The 23230-nt window shown below is 41.5% G+C and overlaps 1 protein-coding gene across 5 annotated transcripts in view; it reads right to left on the bottom strand.

Annotated features, from left to right (window-relative positions):
- Window positions 1-23230, bottom strand: part of b4galt2 (UDP-Gal:betaGlcNAc beta 1,4- galactosyltransferase, polypeptide 2) — a 489610-nt gene that overhangs the window by 3529 nt on the left and 462851 nt on the right. For all 5 annotated transcript variants that reach the window (XM_043699067.1, XM_043699063.1, XM_043699066.1 and 2 more), the window contains one exon: window positions 13512-13616. In XM_043699067.1, coding sequence (XP_043555002.1) covers window positions 13512-13616 — 105 coding nt within the window. The remainder of the gene's footprint in view (window positions 1-13511; window positions 13617-23230) is intronic.

The following is a 23230-nucleotide window of genomic DNA, read 5'->3' as shown; positions in this document are numbered from 1 at the left end:
CTCACATTTTTTCCAGATTAAATTACATCTGACATTTTCCTGCCCAAGTCTCCACCTTATCTATTTCCTGCAGTATCCTCTGGCAATCCTTCTCACCATCCGCAGCTCCCACGATTTCTATGTTGTTTGCAAACTTCCTGATCAGACCATCCACATTCTCCTCCAAATCATTTATATATATTACAAACAACAGGGATCCCAACACTGATCCCTGTGGAACACCACTGGTCACAGTTCTCCACATTTCGTACAAGGCTCCGACAAATTCCTTCCTCATATCTCTCAGTATTCTGGAATAGATCCCATCAAGACCTGAGGACTTTACTACGTTAGTGCTTTTCAAAATACCCAACACCTATTTTACATCAACATGCACCAGAAAATCAACATACCATTCTCTAGACTCAGCATCCATCATGTCCTTCTCCTTTGTGAATACAGATGCAAAATATTTATTAAGAATCTTACCCTTTTTCTCTGGCACCACCTGTACCTCGAAACTGTAACCCTTTATTCTGTATCCCTTGTCAGGCGAAACATAATCCCTGGAGCATCTCAAGGTTTCAATGAGATTCCTTCCCATTCCTCTAAACTCCGAACCTACTGTTATACCATGAGTCCAGTTTGAACTGGTAATTTACTGTAAATGAATTTCTATGTTATACAGCTTTTGTTTTGACTCATACACTTCAGCACTGGCCATCAAAATACTTTTAAACTTACACAAACTCACTTTGAATTTAAAACACAACTTAAAAATAATCTTTCATGGAATCGGTCAAAACATCGCAAATTGGTCAAAATGAAGAACACTTTTTTTTAGAATGCATCCAAGTCTGTTTGCGAAATAAGTCTTTTTCTAAGTCAAAGAAAATAGAAAACAGTATTGAAGATTTAAAGCTAACGTGATTGAAGGTAAAGTGAATGAAGCAGGAATTGGCTCTAATGAACTAACTAGAAAAGTGATCAGCATTGCGTCCTCAAATCTGAGATGGTATTATAAAAAATACAATGTGGATTCTTCAATAGAAAGAGTTGCAATGATAAATAGATAAAACTGGATAGAAAATTAAAAATGAAATAAACCACGGACTAATAATGCAAAATATAGCTCTGAGGAACACAGAATTATAGTGTGGTGATGGAAATGGAACTCAGAAGTTAAAAGGAAATATGAACAAGTCTAGCTGATCCTACACTGATCCAGGTACTGGAATGCACATCCTGGACAAAATCCAAAAGTTGACCACATAGTCCTATATCTTGCAGCTAATCATCAAAGCCGCAAACTATTGGTTTCAAAACCTTACAAAAAACCCTCAATGAAAGTAATGCAAACTGACTTCCCCAATCATTTAATACCAACATAGGTAGAAAGAGGGATAGGGATGTAAGGCAGGATTTCAGGGAGCTAGGGTGGAAGCTGAGGGCTAAAACAAACAGAGTTGTTATCTCTGGATTGTTACCCGTGCCATGTAAAAGCGAGGCAAGGAATAGGGAGAGATATCAGCTGAACACGTGGCTGCATGGATGGTGCAGGAGGGAGGATTTCAGATACTTGGATAACTGGGGCTCATTCTGGGTAACTTGGGACCTCTACAAACAGGACGGTCTTCACTTGAACCAAAGGGGTACGAATATCCTGGGTGGGAAATTTGCTGGTACCATTTGGGTGGATTTAAACTAGTTCAGCAGGGGGATGGGAACCTGAGGTGTAATTCCAGTGCACAGGAGGATGAGAGTAGGGAGGACATGGACAGGATTTCACGGTCACAGGCTTGTGCTGGCAGACAGCAAGCTGGTTTGAAGTGTGTCTACTTCAACGCCAGAAGTATCCAAAATAAGGTAGGTGAGCTTGCAGCATGGATAGGAACCTGGGACTTTGATGTTGTGACCATTTTGGAGACATGTTTACAGCAGGGTCAGGAATGGATGTTGCAGGTTCCAGGATTTAGATCTTTCATTAGCACAGGGAAGGCGATAAAACAGGGGGAGGTGTGGCCTTGTTAGTCAAGGACAGTATAACAGTGGCTGAAAGAACGTTTGATGAGGACTCGTCTACTGAGGTAATATGGCTGAAGTTAGAAACAGGAGAGGAGAGGTCATACTGCTGCAAGTGTTTTTATAGGCCTCTGCAGAGTTTCAAGGATGTGGAGGAGAGGATCAGCAAAACGATTCTGGGTAAGAGTGAAAGGAAACAGGGTGGTCATTATGGAGGACTATAACTTCCTCAACATTGACTGGAAATGCTATAACTAGCACATTGAATGGATCAATTTTTGTCCGATGTGTGCAGGAGGGTTTCCTGACACAGTATATTGAAGGGCCGACAAGAGGGGAGGCCACTCTGGATCTGGTGCATGATAATGAACCAGGCCAGGTGTTTGATTTAGTGGCAGGTGAGCACTTTGGACAGAGTGACCATAATTCAGTTACATTTAGTTTATGATAGAAAGGGATAGGTACATGCCACAGGGCAAGAGTTATCGATGGGGCAAGGGCAATTATAATGCGACTAGGCAAGACTTAGGATGCATAGAATGGGAGAGCAAAATGCAGGGGATGGGGACAATTGAAATGTGGAGCTGGTTAAGGAACAGCTATTGCGTGTCCTTGATATGTCCCTGTCAGACAGGGAGGAAGTAATAAGTAAGGGAACGGTGGTTTACTACAGAAGTTGCACCTCTTGTTAAGCGGAAGAAGGAGGCTTATGTGATGATGAGATGAGATGGTTCTGATGAGGCGATGGAGAGTTACAAATTAGCTAGGAAGGATTTAAATAGAGAGTTAAGAAGAGCAAAGAGAGGACATGAGCAGTCTTTAGCAAATAGAATAAAGGAGAACCATAAAACTTGCGATAGGTATGTGAGAAATAAAAGGATGACTAGAGTAGGAAAAGGGCCAGTCAAAGACAGAAGTGGGAAGTTGTGTGTCGACCCTGTGGAAAGGTGCTAAATGAATATTTCTCATCAGTTTTCACTCAGGAAAATGAGAATATTGTAGAGGAGAAGAATGAGATAAGAGATATTAAACTAGGAAGGATCAAGATTAGTAAGGAAGAGGTGTTATCAATTCTAGAAGGAGTGAAAGTAGACAAGTCCCCTGGGCCAAATGGGATTTATCCGAGGAGTCTATGGGAAGCTAGGGAGGTGGTGTTGGAGCCTTTGGCTTTGATCCTTGAGCCGTCATTGTCTACAGGTTTAGTACCAGAGGACTGGAGGATTGCAAATGTGCCTTTGTTCAAGAAGGACAGTAGAGATGACTCAGGTAATTATAGACCAGTGAGCCTTACGTCTGTTTTCAAAAAAGTTTTGGAAAGGATGATAACAGATAAGATTTATAATCATCTAGCAAGCAACAACTTGATTGCAGATAGTCAACATGGTTTCAACAAGGGCAGGTCAGGTCTCACGAACCTCACTGAGTTTTTGGAGAAGGTGACCAAGTATGTGGATGAGAGTAGGGCAGTTGGTGTGTTGTACATGGACTTCAGTAAAGCCTTTGACAAGGTTCCACAAGGTAAGGTATCAGAGAAAATGCAGAGGCATGGGTGTGAGGGTGATTTAGCAGTTTGGATTAGAAACTCGCTTTCTGTAAGAAGGCAGCGAGTGGTGGTTGATGGAAAATATTCAGCCTGGAGTCCAGTTACTAGTGGTGTGCCACAAGAATCTGTTTTGGGACCACTGCTGTTTGTCACTTTTATAAGGGGTATTGGATAAACTGCAGGAATGGGCAGAGAGGTGGCAAGTGGAGTTCAATGCAGATAAATATGGGTGGCACGGTGGCAGAGTGTTTAGCACTGCTGTCTCACAGCTCCAGAGACCTGGGTTGAATACCCACCTCAGGCGACTGACTGTGTGGAGTTTGCACAATCTCCCCGTGTCTGCGTGGGTTTCCTCCGGGTGCTCCGGTTTCCTTCCACAGTCCAAAAATGTGCAGGTTAGGTGAATTGGCCATGCTAAATTGCCCGTAGGGCATACTAAATTGCCCGTAGTGTTAGTGAAGGGGTAAATGTAGGGGAATGGGTCTGGGTGGGTTGCGCTTCGGCGGGTCGGTGTGGACTTGTTAGGCCGCAGGGCCTGTTTCCATGCTGTAAGTAATCTAATCTAATCTAATCTAATAAATATGAGGTGATTCACTTTGGGAAGAATAACAGGAAGGCGGAATACTGGGTCAATGGAAAGATTTTTGGTAGTGTGGATGTGCAGAGGGATCTTGGAGTCCATGTACATAGATCCCTGAAAGTTGCCACTGATGAAGGAGCGGCGCTCCGAAAGCTAACGTGCTTCCAATTAAACCTGTTGGACTATAACCTGGTCTTGTGTAATTTTTAACATCAGAGGATTAGATAGGGTAGACAGTGAAAGTTTTTTTCTTGGGATGATGACATCAGCTTGTACGAGGGGGCATAGCTACAAATTGAGGGGTGATAGATTTAAGACAGATGTCAGAGGCAGGTTCTTTACTCTGAGAGTGGTAAGGGCATGGAATGCCCTGCCTGCCAATGTAGTTAACTCAGCCACTTTAGGGAGATTTAAAGAATCCTTGGATAAGCACATGGATCATGATGGAATAGTATAGAGGGGGTAAGCTTAGATTAGTTCACAGGTCAGTGTAACATCGAGGGTCGAAGGGTCTGTTATGCACTGTATTGTTCTATGTTCTACAATCTACATAATGCAGCAGTGCCTTCTAATTTCATCACAAGAATAAAATTCACACACTCCACCTTTCTTCACGGTCATCCAAATCATCTGAAATGAACCAGAACACATTGACTAAACCTTTCAATAGCTACTGATAACATGAAACTAGTCAGTAGTTTTTGCTTTCACTAGGATTCTTTGGCACGTAAACAGACATCACGTTGCTCTAGAATGTCAGAAGTACAGAAGCCACAAGGGAAATTCTATTTGCCAGACTCTGAAAGGTAGTTAAACACAGAACACTTGCTTTCTGGCACTATTCTCCAAAGCCACTGATGATTCTCCTTCACTTTCCTACCGCACTTTATGAATTCATCATAAATACTATCTACACCTGCAGATTTACTATTAACCAGGCAACAGAGCAGGGAGTTCGCTTCCTCCCAGTGAACAGCTTAATTAAGGTTTATCTGCATTATACATCAGTTTTTCCAGATGGACCCTTACTATAGATTGCTTAGTCAGTTATTAACTCAGCACATTCCTCTCTTGAGATCCTAAGAATGCTCTGATGGGTTAACTGAAGAGCATATGTCAATCACTGGAACCATATCAAAGGAATCCTTTTGACCATGATTAATTATAGATTTTAGCCAAAACAGAAACAAATCTAAGATAAGCCTGGTATGCTGGCTTGTCCATTGCACACATATTATTTTCAAATGTTCTGCTTAGCTGGGTCAAAATCCTGGAATTCCCTCCCTAATGGCACATGAACTGCAATGGTTGAAGAAGGCACCATCTTCTTGAGGGTAACTAGGGATGGGTAATAAACTAGGGCCAGACAGCAACACCCATGTCCAACGGAAAAGTTAAATAAACCTTTTAACACATGATGGAATCTGAGTTGCTGCTAATTGACCATTTCACAGTTTTGCGGAGGAGGTGGAAACAAATAATTCCTCGGAAAGGCAAAGTCCAAACATGGGTTCCTTCCCATCCAAACATTTAGTATTTCTGATGGAGAAAGAAATTTTGTGAGGTAGTCCTGTGCTTTCTTAATGCAGCAACCTGAAACAGATGTTCAAGCTATTGCCCATTTTAGACTCTTATGACCCACGGGTGCCACTTGTTTTTCTGGCAAATCGCTTTAAACAGATTGGTCAAAAGCTTCCATTTCATTTACTTTCCAAATTCAATTCCCAAATCTCAATCTTTCAGTTACCAGTGTTAGCTGTGTACATTGGATGATGGAGTTTGCACTGAGATTTCCTCATGATTTGTCTTACGAATATCAGTAATCACATTCCTCAACTTTCAGCCAACTGAAATCAAATGTCCAGCCCATTCTTCTGAAGATTTAATGCATTTGGATTGTTTTTTAGAAAGGCTGAAATATATATAGACTCAGAAGCAAAGATTTTAGCCTCTCTGTTCTGTGAAGTTTCTGAATGCTTGTAAGCCACAGTGAACACAGATAGATCAACTGACTCATTTTCCAGTGTGGAAATGCACTTTTACTGGGAGAGGCTATATTAGTCCAATGCATTCTCAGAACAGAGCTGGTTATGAGAGGTCATGCACTTTAGTGAGCAACAATTTTACCTATCTCATTGTAATTCATTACACGCAAATAACTGATTATACACCTGATTTTACACAAGTGATCTAATTGTTATCAGGATAAAATAGATTCCAACTTTCTGAATATCTAATCATGTCTGCACTTCATTGCATGGAGAGCTGCAGTTGGCAGAACCATACAATGGAAGGTAACCAATGACAGGGGAACAAATCTTTTGAGGATTGGCAATCCATGGCAATCTGATCCTTTTTACCTAACCTGCCCCTGAATGCATTTCACACCCGAATGCCCAGCATAAGCCTCTTGAGAAATATAGAACAGACATGATATGGGAGACTTCCAGCACTTCCACGACCAGCACTGGAGGCCAAATTACACCACTGTTTACAGCAGTAACTCTCACACTCCAGGGCTTAAAGGTCCAATTTATGATAGCAAATGGGTAAAAGGGTCAAGTGGCTGGTGTGTGGATAAGGGAATAGGGTTTTAGGGAAGTGGGTGATTAATAGAGTCTCAAGGATATGTAGGTGAGGATGTAGGGTACCAGGTGGGCAGGAGCATAACCTGCCTGGTTGGATGAGACGGTGAGTTTGCTGTTGAGTGCTCATCAGTTTGGAAGAACCAGTTGGGTGTTGGGAGAAGAGATGTATGGGAAGGGAGTTGGAAGTCAGATGTCTGTTGTTGGAGGATAGGCCATAATGTCAGTGACAATGGTCAGCTGTCAGTAGTATATTTATCCAGGGGTTACAGTAGATTGTAATCTCCTCTCTAACACTTCCTGATTTGCTATGAAGGTAAATAAGTTGGAACCCTAAGTCTTCAACTCAATTCATCATGCAATTGGAAGGTTAAATCTTCTAGGCAATTACTGCATAGTCATCCCATAGCACATCTGTCAGAGTAGGTCATCCCATACCTCATCCATCAGGGTATGTCATCCCATAGCACATCTGTCAGGGTATATCACCCAATAGCATATCTGTCAGGGTACGTCATCCCATAGCACATCTGTCAGGGTATATCACCCAATAGCATATCTGTCAGGGTCTGTCATCCCATAGCACATCTGTCAGGGTATATCGCCCAATAGCATATCTGTCAGGGTCTGTCATCCCATAGTGCATCTGTCAGGGTATATCGCCCAATAGCATATCTGTCAGGGTAAGTCATCCCATAGCACATCTGTCAGGGTATATTGCCCAATAGCATATCTGTCAGGGTCTGTCATCCCATAGTGCATCTGTCAGGGAACGTCATCGCATAGCACATCTGTCAGGGTAAGTCATCCCATAGCACATCTATCAGGGTATATCGCTCAATAGCACTTCTGTCAGGGTCTGTCATCCCATAGTGCATCTGTCAGGGAACGTCATCCCATAGCTCATCTGTCAGGATATGTCACCCCATAGCACATCTGTCAGGGTGAGTCAGTCCATAGCTCATCTGTCAAGGTTTGTCACCCCATAGCACATCTGTCAGGGTATATCATCCCGTAGCTCATCTGTCAGGGTATGTCACCCCATAGCTCATCTGTCAGCGTAAGTCATCCCACAGCTCATCTGTCAGGTCTGTCATCCCATAGCACATCTGTCAGGGTAAGTCATCCCATAGCTCATCTGTCAGGGTAAGCCATCCCATAGCTCATCTGTCAGGGTAAGTGATCCCATAGCACATTTGTCAGGGTCTGTCATCCCGTAGTGCATCTATCAGGGAACGTCATCCCAGAGCTCATCTGTCAGGGTATGTCATCCGATACCTCATCTGTCAGGGTCTGTCATCCCATAGCATATCTGTCAGGGTAAGTCATCCCATAGCACATCTGTCAGGGTCTGTCATCCCACAGCTCATCTGGCAGGGTATGTCATCCCATAACTCATCTGTCAATATCTGTCGCCCATAGCTGATTTGTCAGGGTATGTCCGATCTTTGACTCTCCTTAAACCAGATGATCTGTGTCAGTGTTTCAACTCAAGGTTAGCACCTCGTGCATTGCCTTGAGTACCTCATAACAATAATAAGTACTTTCTACATGGTGCATTTTACACACTAGGATTTTCTTCCACCATCTAACAGTTGCATCAGCATGTGTTATACAAGCACAATGACACCTCCAAGAAACTGACTTCATTAAATTGGTCACATTCTTCAATTATAAATAACCATAGAAATTCTACACGTGCTAATTGCTGAACACTGAATACATTACTTCCCATTAAAGAAAACTAAAGGTTCTATGTTTTTCCTAAATTAAAATCATATATTCCTCATGAAGTATGAGCTATTACATTGGAAGGATGAATGCCCGATAAGGTCAGAGGCAAAGTTTAAAAAGTCAATGAAATTGCATTTGGCAGCTGTAGATGTGGATTTACATTAAATGGAGATAGACTAGGTTCACAATGGTTCATACTGAACTGGTGCCATGCACAACAAACAGGGAGGACAGAATGGCAGGCATGAATCAGTCTTGATATAATGCTCAATACAATGGAAGAGGATGAATGAAATGTGAAATTTAAGATTAGATTAGATTAGATTCCCTACAGTGTGGAAACAGGCCCTTCGGCCCAACCAGTCCACACCGACCCTCTGAAGAGTAACCCACCCAGACCCATTTCCCTCAGACTAATGCCCCGAACACTATGGGCAACTTAGCATGGCCAATTCACCTGACCTGCACATCTTTGGACTGTGGGAGGAAACCGGAGCAACCGGAGGAAACCCACGCAGACATGGGGAGAATGTGCAAACTCCACACAGACAGTCACCCGAGGCTGGAATTGAACCTGGGACCCTGGTGCTATGAGGCAGCAGTGCTAACCACTGAGCCACCATGCTGCCCCGTGATAGAAAATACACTATCATTGGCATTAGAACTAGAAACAAACATCATCCATTCTGCATACAGGATCCCAGCAACGCCAAAGAGGGAATGATCGGTTCATCTGTTTAACTTGTGGTATTGGTCAAAGGTAAGGCATTAGTTGGATAACTAGAGAACATTTAGCCATCTTTCAACAGTGACACTGTAACATTACAAGCATTGAAACAAAGGATGTTAATTGAACATCATGTCTCAATGCACTTTTCTTTCATTAGAGTGCCAGTGTGGGCGTGTGGTATGTGCTCAGATCCTGGAGCAGGGGATGAAATCCAAAAAATGTTTGAGTCATCAAACAGGTCACAATTGCCATGTTATTTATTTGGCACATTTATTTGGCAGTAATACTACACACACCCAAGACCCTCCAAGAGGTTCCGCTATCCTGGGTTAATTATCTGAGTCTTTTTAAAATACGCACCTACTTTTCTCTCATCCTCTTTGTCATCTTTCGGTGTGGCCACCTCAGTTTTCAAACTACTTTTGCTCTCTATTTTAATTTCTCACTTCTCCACCCCTTGAAGTGGTAAATGAAGCAGAACAACATAGTCAAAATGAGCATTCGGTCATTAAACCTCGTAGTTAAATAGCAATGCTTTGGGAAATGGCTCCACTAGCAGGTTCCTCTCTTGACATAATGACGGTAGTCCATCATTGTTGTATGTTGTCCCTCTCTCATCAAATTCATGAACAAGAAGCAAACACTACCTGAACATTTGCACTGTATTCTGGCCTCCAAAATACTTAAAATTACATAACCGTGTCCACTACTCTTGTTGCATTTTCATGAAGGTCCAAAAACTCAATTATGCCTCTTTCAATCTCGACTCACTTAGCTCTCATTCTCACTAATGCTACATTGTTGCTTATTCCAATTACTCTTCCCAATCCTGCTATTATATTTTCTATTCAGCATTTGACCTAAACAGGGAAGGAGTATGAATGGTGTAATAATACGATATAGGGGATAGAACAGTGATCACAATAATGTGCTTTTGTTCAGCCTTCCAAATCCGAAAAGAAAAATTGAAGTCAGTAGTTACTTTTAGGCTAACAGGAATTTCCAGCCTTATTCAAGTAGATATGAACTACTGACTCTTTACCAAGATATAACAGTTGGTGATGCTGTTGAGTTATAGCTGAAAGATACACCAGCCTCTCGGGAAGATGAAAATCCTTGAATAAGTATGAAAAGTCACAGGTAGTGCAAGTCTGATTCTTTTTATAATTCAAAAAGGTGCTTTAAAAGCAAACAAACCACAAATCTTCATTGATTTACACAGGTATAGTTTTAGCCCCCCAGAATGGGCAGGGCAATGCTGAGATAATTAAACAGCTAAAAATAGGAAAACTAACCTGGCCTTAATGACTATTTAAGGGCTTCCTCCCACCTCCACTTCTATTTTGGAATAATCCTGTACTGTTATTGCCTGTGGGGTCAACACTTGCCTGGAATTTTAAAGCCACTGAAACATAAAACTAGGAGCACTGAATAAATCAGTGACTTGACATCTATCTTGCTATTACTCTGCAGTGACTCCCAAAGTTTCTCAATCTTCAGAATCCTGAGCTTGGGCTGGGAAATCTGGAGATATTAACTGTACATCTAAGCATTGAGACAAATTAAGTTCCTCTGTAATGGAATTGAAAACAACAGATTTCAGGTGCCCATTCATGCTCAAAGAAAACAAACCTTGCATTCCTTTTTTTGCAATGTAATCAGTGCCCTGTTTAAACTATTCATTATCATTGAATCTACTTTTGCTTCAACCACTGAAATGCATCATTTGGCTGGTCACATTTATAATAGCTCTCGAAATGAGCATCCTAGTTTACTGACATTCTCCTGACTTTTCCCCACACTCTTGCATGTTGTTTCTACTTAAATATTCATCTAACGCTCTCTTGAATGCCTCTCCAACACACTTCCAGGCAGCACATTCCAGACCCATTTAGATCTGCTGTTTTACATCTCCCCCCCACCACCACTGTCAGTCGGGTCTCCCTGTGCTCTCAATCTCACGCCTGTCGCTCGTGGGAGATAGTCATCGCCTGACGCTTGCAGTGCATGAATATTATTCATAAATCCAAACCTGAATGTTGCCCAGGTTTTGCAGTATACTGGCATAGACTGTTTCATTTTCTCAGGAGAGGTGAATGGCACTGAATACTTTGCAATCATCAGCGAACAGGTGATGCTATTCAGACACACGTGCTTTCATTTTTTTCCACACAATAGTTGTGCTATTAACCAGACTCATCAACTAAAAAGGAATCGTAATTCTATAAGCTCAAAATCTGTAATTATCTGAATGGAACCGACAAACAAGATTAGCTCATTATTTTGAATTACTCGATGCTGCTATCCATTAGCTTCCTGATAATATCCCTAAAAGCCAGACCGAGACACAATATTACATTAAGGATAGATTTGCCATATAATAATGTCAAGTTCTTGTAATGCCCTCAGTATACCATTTCCCATATACCAAGTAGTGACATTACTGGCACAGCAGAATGCATCAATGTAAACTTGAAAGAAAAACATCAGCTCTGCTCATCTCAACATCTCATTACTTTATACTAATTTCAAGCAATGGCTTCTAATCTCATTAGCCTCTCTGGTTACCGAGAGACCTCTACTCGGTTAAAGGAACACCGTACTTGGTTTGTCTTTTTGACTTTCTCTAGAGGTAACAAAATGACGGTGGTTCCAATAACTTTTAGAGCTTTTGTTCTGTAAAGATTAGAATTAATGTTAGAATATCAGAATAGTTCATCAATGTACTGCATGGATATTGTCCTGTCAATTTCAGACAACACAGTTTGAATCACAAACCCAACTATGGTCACAGAATGAGACCATATACAGGTTTTGCCAGTGGCCTGATTTTTAGCATTTGAAGTCTATGAAGAAGATGATACCACAGTGAAACTGTTGAAGGTAATTATTTATTTTCTAACACTAAGGTAGTTATTTATTTTCTAACACTACCCATTGCTGATTTCCTTGAGATTTAGGGGATATGCCTCCCAATAATGTTGCAAAGGATTGTGCTCTACCATGAGAAAAGACCAGTGTTATGTTACTTTCTGACCCCCTTGAACAATGACATTGCAGTGATGTACAGGAGTCAAGTATTTAGATTTTTTTAGCACTGGTTTTGTGTTACATATCACTTGGTGCCTGAGTTGCATTTGAAACATGCAGTTTTACATTCCATTTATAGTGTGGATCTTTTGGGTGGTGATAGCAGAGGCTCCAATTTTCTTTCCTTAACATAGCTGACCAGGAATCTCTCCTGCACTTGCTGCCTGCCTTCAGTGTGTTTTGGCAGAAATTGCAGGTTGCTAATCAAACTATTTGGCTAAATTATGAACACGAAGAAAGTGAGGACTGCAGATGCTGGAGATCAGAGTCGAAGAGTATGGTGCTGGAAAAGCACAGCCAATCAAGCAACATCTGAGGAGCAGGCGAGTCAATGTTTCGAGTGCCCATAAATCTCTCAGCCCCCTTGGACCACCCCCTCATTCCTGGTGAAGAGCTTCTGCTCAAGACGTTGACTCTCCTGCTCCTCGGATGCTGCCTGACTAGCTGTGCTTTCCCAGCACCATACTCAACAAATTATGAATACATCATCCTTGGTGATAAGATTCTGGTGTGGGACTCGAAGCGGGAGTCTCTGACTCAGAGGCAGGTATCCTATCGAGTGTGCCACAAGCCCTCCCATTAATACAGATACTACATCCCTGTCTCTGGGTTCTAATAGTTAAATCCAACACAGTCAATAGCCACACTGGTTTAAAATTGGGACCAAGGTTTCCTTATGCACAGATTCACAGCCTTACCGCAAATGGAGAAAAATCCTCCTAAATATTTTCAGAAAGTTATAAAATGCAGAGGAGTGTTTTTTTAAGGAATTCGATGAGTTTTTTCTAGTGTATTGCATTAACTCAGGTCTGGTTAGATCGTTCATGCAAAATGCAAATCATTTCTACATAACGCATATTTAAATTATTCTCTCTCCTCCAACAGCGCTACCCTATGCGTGCTCTAATCTTCAGTTGAAAGGTCTGGCAAACTGCTCTCCTTCCCCACTGTTAATTTTAAATTCCAACGTAGTGTGTAGGTGTATAGGTTTGTGACCCAAGGAAAGATGTGTTCTTCACATTCTGGCTTCTGTTTTGCCTGTAGGGAAGCAGGCTGTCCTCATTCTGAAGAACAATGACAGGTTCCAATCCTGTAGCAGGCTTTAGCACTACTCACAGCCCCCCATCATCCCCTCCTTCTACCTTCTCCACAGGCACTGGCAGACCAGAATATATGACACCATCACACTAACTGCGCCAATCATTGAGTCTTCACGTCAACAGGCACAAATCTGTGTGTCACACCTACCTCTGGGGGTTGGGCTCGTTGTGCTTATCTCGTTCATGCTTTATCATTCGGTATTTTCCAATCTTGGAGTCTGGTCGGGACACTTTCATACCTTTCAGTGTTATTCTGAAGAATAACGACAGATTTTTAAAAATGTCATTCAAAAGCCAGCAGAGAGTTTCTCAAAAATAATTTAAAATATTAATGTATACTGCAGAAATAACTTGCTGATTCAATAATTTACAGCAACAAGAACCAAAATCATTAATTCTTTAGTGCATTCACTCCAGCTGCCATTGTGTGTTCAAACCTGAGCAAATTTCAACTATCACCAATTTATGTATAGAAATTTATGTATAGAAAATAACTGATGAACTGGTGTATTTTAAAACAAGATTCTAATCTCAAGATTCAGATAGTAGTTATAATTACAGGCAATACTTATAGTTACTTGCACTGTATTTCAAATCCTTGGATAGTTCCTTATTATCATTTCCAGAAGCTCTGCATACCTCATCAGGCTGAGAATGACAGTGATGAGATGCTGAGAGAGAGAGCAAAGAGGGGACAGATCTAGAATGTTGGATGTAAAGAGAGAGGGATTGATACAATATTGGAGGCAGAGAGGGCAGTGACAAGATGTTGGAGGCAGAGAGAGAGTGCAGTGATGGTTGTTAGAGGCAGAGAGAGGGGACAGTGATAGGATGTAGAAGCACAGAGAGGTTCAAGACATGTTGGAATTGCAGGAAAACTAGAGATAAGGCACATCAAAGTTCCTGAGAGTGGTGATTTGTGCAATCTCATAGAAAGGAAATGTATGTATGACAAATGGAGAATATATAACTTCAAACACGTTTCTTTCATTTGAGATTTCTGTTACTTTCTCATCTGTACAGAAATCATGGATGCATCTTTTGAAGCATTCTGACTTGAATATCACCCTTTATGTATTACACCACGCACACCTTGTGATATGGATTTAGAATTCCAAGAAGTTAGTTTTAGTGATATGAGTTTTATCCTATTATATTAAAAAAATCTCATTGTCCAATACCTATAGGGATAAGGGGTATACAATTATTTTACCATTGCAAAATTTCTTTCATCCACGAGAAAGCACTTCGTTTTCTGAATATTGTCCTATCCAGTCCAACTCCAATTCTATCAAAATATCCTGTCTCCCACTAAACTGACTGTAAATTTATAGACTCTGATATAAACTCCTTAACTGTCTCATCTCATACTGCCTCAGTGATCTCCTGCAGCTTTGTGTTTCCACACACCTCTGCTCCTCCATTAACAGGTGACATTTTGGGTTAAACTCTCACTGTTCTATTTTTGCTGGCTGCATGTTCAGTCACGACACATAATTTCCATTCTCCTGAACCACAGCCAATGCTCTCTGCCTCTTGCCTGCTCTGATTTCAAATTCTTCCTGGAAGTTCTCCAATTGTGTATTTATCCCTCCCTACATGTGTATTATCTCCCTTCTTGCTTCTTTAGCTCTTACTTAGTATGAGGAACTTTGAGATATTAAAGGATTCTCCAGGACTGGATGGCCCCTTCATGTCACAACAACTGTTCAGAATAATTCAGATGTGGCTATTATGAACCAGACCAGAGCCCCTCAAAATATGTTAAAAAGTAGCCTAGACCCTAAACCTTTCTTATTTTAAAAGCAAATGTAACATGCTGTGTACTAGATGCAATTTGATTGATCAAAATACTCGATGTTAAGCAAAACACAATTTATTTAAACACTATAATTAAATTGCAACTAAAGAAAGAACTTACAATAACTTAACTCAATTGGAAAACTTAACTAAATAATATACTGTAACTATTACTAATTAACTGTTCCAGTATAGTAACATCCCATAAACACTTCCCTTGGCAAAAAGGCAAATTCAGAAAAACACATTTTGTCTCAGATGCAATCTAGGAGCTGAGGAGGAAAATAATTTGGCTATACTCGAGAGATAGAGAAATAGCTTCCACTTCTTCAAACCCACAATAGCAACTGCTTAAAGATGAATGTAAGAAAAACTCCTCGAAATCCTGGTCTTTGACAGCTGGCCAGACCTATCCAGGCTGCTTCTATTGTTCGAGGAGAAAGTGAGGACTGCAGATGCTGGAGATCAGAGCTGAAAATGTGTTGCTGGAAAAGCGCAGGAGGTCAGGCAGCATCCAAGGAACAGGAGAATCGACGTTCCTGAAGAAGGGCTTATGCCCGAAACGTCGATTCTCCTGTTCCTTGGATGCTGCCTGACCTGCTGCGCTTTTCCAGCAACACATTTTCAGCTCTGCTTCTATTGTCCCAACTTCAAAAAAAAAACAAGACCTCACAATCTGTTTACTCTAGTGGCTTTGGGAAACTGCACATCACCTCTGCCTTACAAGCTTTCTTCAAAACAATCAGGACAAAATAACCTCTTAAAGCTACAGCATTGTCACACTATTCAGATTTAGGTAGATTGCTGGTGAACTGGATTCCACAATCAGGCAACCTATTTGATCTACTGATTGCATCACTGGTATGCTGACTGCATCAAAATAAACAGGCCATTTTTAACATCAAAGAGAGTGATAGTCCATTTTAGTGAACTCTGTTAGGAAGCAGTTCTGCAATTTAAGCACAAAATAAGATACCTAGCTTGTATTCAAATGCACCCTGCAGACATTCCTTCATAAATGTTGTGCATTCAAGATTTTCTTTATGCATTAGTGCTTGTCAGTGTTTTCGTTCCTTTGATTTAAAATTGGATGAAGACAAATGCAAAACTAAGGCAGAAACATCATCTATATATATATTATGTAAAATAACAGATGTTCATAGAATTCAGTGGAGAGGTGCAAAGGACTCTTTATAATTTTCTGTCAAGATATGGGCTTATATGCAACAGATTCTAATTTTAAACAATTTTAATGCCACTACTTGCTGGAAAAAGCCACAAGACCCTTTGGAACTCCATCCCAATCACTCAACCATATGCCAGTGATTGTTCCTTTGGTCCTATGTGATGAACAACTACAGCTTGATATCTCAATGCTATCCAATGATCAGCTGTCATGTTCAATTAGGAACTGGTTGTTGAGGGGAATATACAGATTGAGAGTTAAGGTGCTGATGCAGCAGGAGTTAAGATCTCCAGGTCCTCAATGAGCAGAGGACAGCTTACTGTCTAACTCCATCCAACTCCTTCTCTTGTCAAAACTGGGAAAGATGCCTTGTGTTTCAGACTGTTCACATATAAGTTATTCACTCAAAAACCATGGCATGTCTAAAATATGTGGTGCCTAGAATTCGATTCATTTTCTATGTCCTATTTTCTATCTTTCCCACATTGACCCTCACCACCACCTTCTGAGTTGTTCTATAAATCTAAGTCCATCACCCTGTGGCAAAATGCACAATAAATATCTCATTGCATCACAATAGTGTAATCGTATTCTTTTGAACATGGGAAGTTCTAACCTGTAATTTATTTAAGGAGTTAATTATCTGCAAAATTAGCAATTGGCAACTAACATGCCCCATGTAAATATAAAGCAGTAAGTACACCTGAAAAAAAAATGTCCTCCCCATTATGTTTCCCTTTCATTCAACAATTTCTGAGGTTTCCACCAAATGAAACAGTGAAGGCCAATGCAGCATGGTTCATCACATTGTAGAAATTATAATATAGGAAGAGGTGATATGACAGATTGCTCTTGAATGGATTCCAATTCTTCAACTGGAGCTATCTTGTTGACTCCTATTACCCATATAAATTTGTCTTTTCATTGAAATAATTACTCAGTTCTATTTTACATGCTGTTAGAGTGTGTGCCTCATTAGCCCCTTGTGGTAATAAAACATTCTATGTGTCATTTAGCATTCTGAAAGAAGAGGAACAGTACAGATGATGGATAGAATTTTGTGAAGCAATACAGCTGGCACATGACATCCACCTGCTGGTACGCTCACACCAGAGAGTAACGACAATGATATTGCGAACTGCAATTCAGTAATGTGCAGTGGTTGCTGTAAAGTCAAGGAAGCTGGAATAGAATTTGTTCATATGCGGTATATAGCCTTACTTTTCACTTCTATCATTAGCATTGCTCTGGCATCCTGGATAAAATGGACAGGCGTTACCAAAGCAATTCATTAACTTAAAACAATGCTCATTTTTATTTTGTCATGCAGAGGGTAGGCAGCAGAAGTCATGTAATGTTCACAGAATGAATAGTGACTCTATATTCAGTCTATAAAATGCTAATATATTGTTCCCTAACCTGGACAAACAGCTGCTTATTCACCCAGTACCAATCAAGAAGCACAACACCAAAGGTCACCATTTCTGGATCTGAGCCACATGCAAACTGGCACAGGGCAAAGCAGATCGGGGCATGAAGGTATGGCTTAAAGAGTGGCGTGTGAGAAGTGGGTTCTGATTCATGGGGCACTGGCAATGGGGAAGGTGAGATCTGGATCAATGGGATGGTCTCCACCTGAACCATGCCGGGGCTGGTGTCAGGCATAATTTTACTGAATGGTGTAGCAGACTCAAAGGGATGAGTGGCCTACTTTTGTTCCTGTCTCATATGTTCTTCAGACCATAAGATGTAGGAGCAGAATTAGGCAATTTGGCCCATCAAGTTTGCTCTGCCATTTAAATGTTGATGATCTGTTTCTCAACCCCATTCTCTTGTCTTCTCCCCATAACTCTTACTAATCAGGAACCTATCTATCACTGCCTTCAAAGATGACTGCGCTTTCACAGCCTTCTGTAGGACAGGGTTCCACAGATTCACCACCCTCTAACTGAAGAAATTCCTTCTCATCTCGGTTCCAAAGGGTCAGCCCTTCACCTTAAAACTTACAGAATACCAAGCGGGCTCGAGTGCACAGCCTAAATGGGGCGGGGGGGGTGGGGGGGAGGGGTGTTCTAATTAAAACTTAGAGAATACTGAATAGTCTGGACAGAGTAGACGTTAGAAGATACTTCCATTCAGTAGAAACGAGGACCTGACGGCACAGCCTTAGACCCTTTAGAACAGAGATAAGGAGAAACTTCTTCAGCCAGAGAGTGGTGAATCTATGGAATTAATTGCCACAGAAGGCCGTACAGGCCAGGTCATTGAGTATATTTAAGACAGAGATAGATAGGCTCTTGATTGTCAAGGGGATCAAAGGTTACAGGGAGAAAGCAGGAGAATGGGGTTGAGAAACTTACTAGCTTGATTGAATGGCGAGGCAGACATGATGGGTCGAATGACCTAATTTCTCCTCCTATGTCTTATGCAGATGGATCGAACATGGCTAAGGGCCCTGTCAATCATGGTAGTGAGGAATCTTTGGTTGAGGAAAAAGCTGGACATTTCTGAGGCACCCTGGGGGAGATGGCTTCACTGGAATAAATGCAATAGAGACAGAAAACCTGAGAGAATGGAATGGAGCTCTTACAGGAACCAGGATGTGAAGATGTTTGTTCAGGTAACTCTGGGAGTCAGTGTGTTTATAGTATGTACCAGTGGTTAGCCTATCCCCAGAAATGGAAACAGAGAGTTTGAGGAAGGGAAGGGAGGAGTCAGATATGTACCAGATGAAGGTGGGGACAGAGTAAGAATCGGAAGCAAAATTGATAAATTTTTGTGATTCTGAATGAGAGAGGGAAGCAGCACCAATGATGTCACTAATATACCAGAGAAAGAGTTGTGGGGAGGGTCCTGAGTAGGACTGGAACAAGGAATATTCCATGCACCCCACAAAGAAACAGGCATAACTGGGCATTTGTGGGATCTATGAACACACCTTTGACCTGAAGAAAGTGAGAGGAGTTAAAGATGACTTTGTTCAAATTGAGGACAACATCTGCCAGAAAAGTGGTGGATGGGGCAGTTCAGGCCGTTTTTCATCAGGCGCACCGGTCTATAGTTCCCTGGCTTGTCCTTACCACTCTTCTTAAACAGTGGCACCACATTAGCCAACCTCCAGTCTTCCGGCACTTCACCTGTGACTATCGATGATACAAATATCTCAGTAAGAGGCCCAGCAAACACTTCCCAAGCTTCCCAAAGTGCTCCAAGGTACACCTGATCATGTCCTGGGGATTTATCCACTTTTATGCTTTTCAAGACATCCAGCACTTCCTCCTCTGCAATATGGAGATTTTTCAAGATGTCACCATTTATATCTCTACATTCTATATCTTCCATGTCCTTTTCCACAGTAAATACTGATGTAAAATACTCGTTTAGTATCTGTCCCATCTCCTGCGGCTCCACACAAATATCGCCTTGCTGATCTTTGAGGGGCACTATTCTCTCCCTAGTTACCCTATTGTCCTTAATGTATTTGTAAAAACACAAACTTGATTGAGTTTGTTTGAAGAAGTAACAAAGAGGATTGATGAGGGCAGAGTGGTAGATGTGATCAATATGGACTTCAGTAAGGTGTTTGACAAGGTTCCCCATGAGAGACTGATTAGCAAGGTTAGGTCTTGGAATACATTTGGATACAGAACTGACTCAAAGGTGGATGACAGAGGGTGGTGGTGGAGGGTTGTTTTTCAGACTAGATGCCTGTGACCAGTGGAGTGCCACAAGGATTAATGCTGGATCCACTATTTTTCATCACTTATATAAATGATTTGGATGTGAGCATAAAAGGTATTGTTAGTAAGTTTGCTGATGACACCAAAATTGGAGGTGTAGTGGAGAGTGAAGAAGGTTACCTCAGATTACAATGGGATCTTGATCAGATGGGCCAATGGGCTGAGAAGTGGCAGATGGAATTTAATTTAGATAAATGTGAGGTGCTGCATTTTGGGAAAGCAAATCTTAGCAGTACTTATACACTTAATGGTAAGGTCCTAGGGAGTGTTGCTGAATAAAGAGGCACAGTGGTTAGCACTGCTACCTCACAACACCAGAGACCCGGGTTCAATTCCCACTTCAGGTGTGGAGTTTGCACATTCTCCCCTTGTCTGCGTGGGTTTCCTCCGGGTGCTCCAGTTTCCTCCCACAGTCCAAAAATGTGCAGGTTAGGTGAGTTGGCCATGCTAAATTGCCTGTAGTGTTAGGAGACGGGGTAAATATGGGGGAATGGGTCTGGGTGGGTTGTGCTTCAGCGGGTCGATGTGGACTTGTTGGGTCGAAGGGCCTGTTTCCACACTGTAAGTTATCTAATCTAAACCTTGGAGTGCAGCTTCATAGCTCCTGGAAAGTGGAGTCGCAGGTAAATAGGATAGTGAAGAAGGCGTTTGGTATGCTTTCCTTTATTGGTCAGAGTATTGAGTAGAGGAGTTGGGAGGTCATATTGTGGCTGTACGGGACATTGGTTAGGCCACTGTTAGAATATTGCATGCAATTCTGGTCTCCTTCCTATTGGAAAGATGTTGTGAAACTTGAAAGGGTTCAGAAAAGATTTACAAGGATGTTGCCAGGGTTGGAGGGTTTGAGCTATAGGGAGAGGTTGAATAGACTAGGGCTGTTTCCCTCGAGTGTCAGAGGCTGAGGGATGACCTTTTAGAGGTTTACAAAATCATGAGGGGCATGGATAGGATAAATAGACAAAGTCTTTTCCGTGGGGTGGGGTAGTCCAGAAATAGAGAGCATAGGTTTAGGGTGAGAGGGAAAAGATATAAAAAAGATCTAGGAGGCAACTTTTTCACTCAGAAGATGGTACGTGTATGGAATGAGCTGCCACAGGAAGTGGTGGAGGCTGGTTCAATTGCGCCATTTAAAAGGCATTTGGATGGGTATATGAATAGGAAGGGTTTGGAGGGATATAGGCCAGGGGCTGGCAGGTGGGACTAGAATGGGTTGGGATATCTGGTTGGCATGGAAAAGTTGGACCGAAGGGTCTGTTTCCATGCTGTACAACTCTATGCCTCTATGACTCTAAATGGAGATCCCTGAGACCATTCTAAAGAGGCAGCATCCAAAGCTCATGAACTGAAATTCTGAAATTGACGTAGAGCATCAGAGGATTCGCAGATGTAAGTCGAAAGGGACTGGACAAGAGGAGAAAATAATTCATATGAAGTATGAAGAGATGAGTTCTGTGGAACAGGAGCAGGCAGAAACAATGAGTTTGCCCAGGCAATCCTGTTTGTGGAGGTTAGGAAGGAATTAGAAGTGGGCTGTTCAGGATTGAGGGACTATGATCTGAGAGGTCTGGGGAGGAGATCGACAGATAAAATGAGATTAAAGATTTTATCCATAGCCTGGGATGAAATATAATCATTTAGGTTTCACCATAACACTATTGCTCACAATACTGAACAGTATAAGATACTTCCGTTATTGAGAAAAATAGTTGCAATTCATCAAGAGCGGAGTCCTACAATAAGTTGTGCCAAGCAACTTCAAGAAATTCCCATTACCTCCCAAACCTTTAGAATCTTCACAGATGCAGATGCTCTTAGTATCTGAATAGATAACTGTACGTAAGGTAGTTACACTGGACATGTCTCACTTTAAACAACTGAAAGCAAGAAAATTCTTACGGAATATAGTTCTTAGCCAACTCTTCACTGGTTTGGATGCAGTTCCCTTGTTTTATTTTCAAACATGTTCCAGTAGATTGTTGGCCAAAATTCTACCCTAAGTCTTACCAAAACAATCCGAAAAGGTTCATTATAAGATATGTCAAGAATGACAGACAACTACCTCAAATCCCTCGTAATCAATATTAGACATGTCAAAATTCAATCTTTGTGGAGGGAAATTCATAGCTGGATCCTAACTGCTCCACACATAGGTACAAACATCAGTAGCACATTTTCAATTAATGATTGGGAATGAGAAAGCTTTTCAGTCAATTCTAGAGTCAGACAAGGCTATCGTCTCTCCTATATCTTACTTTTGCACTTTATCAAACTTCATGAAGGATGCAAGGTTAATGGAGGTAACAATCTAAAGCAGAATAGGCCCGCAGGTGAAAGGCTCCCTGAATATTGATGATATTGCTGTCTCTGCACAGATTGATCAGCAGCTATGACCATATGATCAAGGAACAAGAATAGGTCATTCTATCCTCAGCCTGCTCCACCATTCAATAAGAATGCCTTATCTGATTTTGATGTCAACTCTATATTGCTGTATATCATTCATCCTCTTGGCAATCAAGAATCTATTTCCCTCTGCCTTCAAGCTATTTAAAGTTTCTGGACCCACTACCTTTTAAGGAAGGGAATTCCAAACACTCACAGCTCTCTGAGGTAAAAAAAAATGTTTTCTTGTCTCTGAAATGGGTGCTCCCTTATTTTTAAACATGGCTCCTAGCTCTTGATTCTCTCACAAGTGGAATCATCCTTCCCACATTCACCCAGTCAAGGCTCCTCAGCAATCAACTCATCCAAGGTATTACTTGAGTAAGCATTTTCTGAACTGCTTTCAACAGTGATCAGTATGTATACACTAAACTCCAGATGTAGAGCAGTTCACACCAGTTTCAGAAGTCAAATCCTATCAAGGCAAGAGAGGCCATGTTCTGTGAACTGAATTAGTTTTGCCCTCTCATCATCAGATCACACCATTTCATGGAAGATGACTCAGGTTGATCAGGGCTTGTGCAATAAACTGAAACGAGAACATGGGGGTTTAGATCAGACTGGTGCTGGAAAAGCACAGCAGGTCAGGCAGCATCCTAGGAGCAGGAAAAATCGATGTTTCGGGCAAAAGCCCTTCATCAGGAATAGAGGCAGGGAACCTCCAGGGTGGAGAGATAAATGGGGGTGGGGGGGTATGGC

This window comes from Chiloscyllium plagiosum, chromosome 11 (assembly GCF_004010195.1).
Source record: "Chiloscyllium plagiosum isolate BGI_BamShark_2017 chromosome 11, ASM401019v2, whole genome shotgun sequence".
Taxonomy (NCBI): Eukaryota; Metazoa; Chordata; class Chondrichthyes; order Orectolobiformes; family Hemiscylliidae; genus Chiloscyllium; species Chiloscyllium plagiosum.
This window is presented reverse-complemented; position numbering and strand designations above follow the sequence as displayed.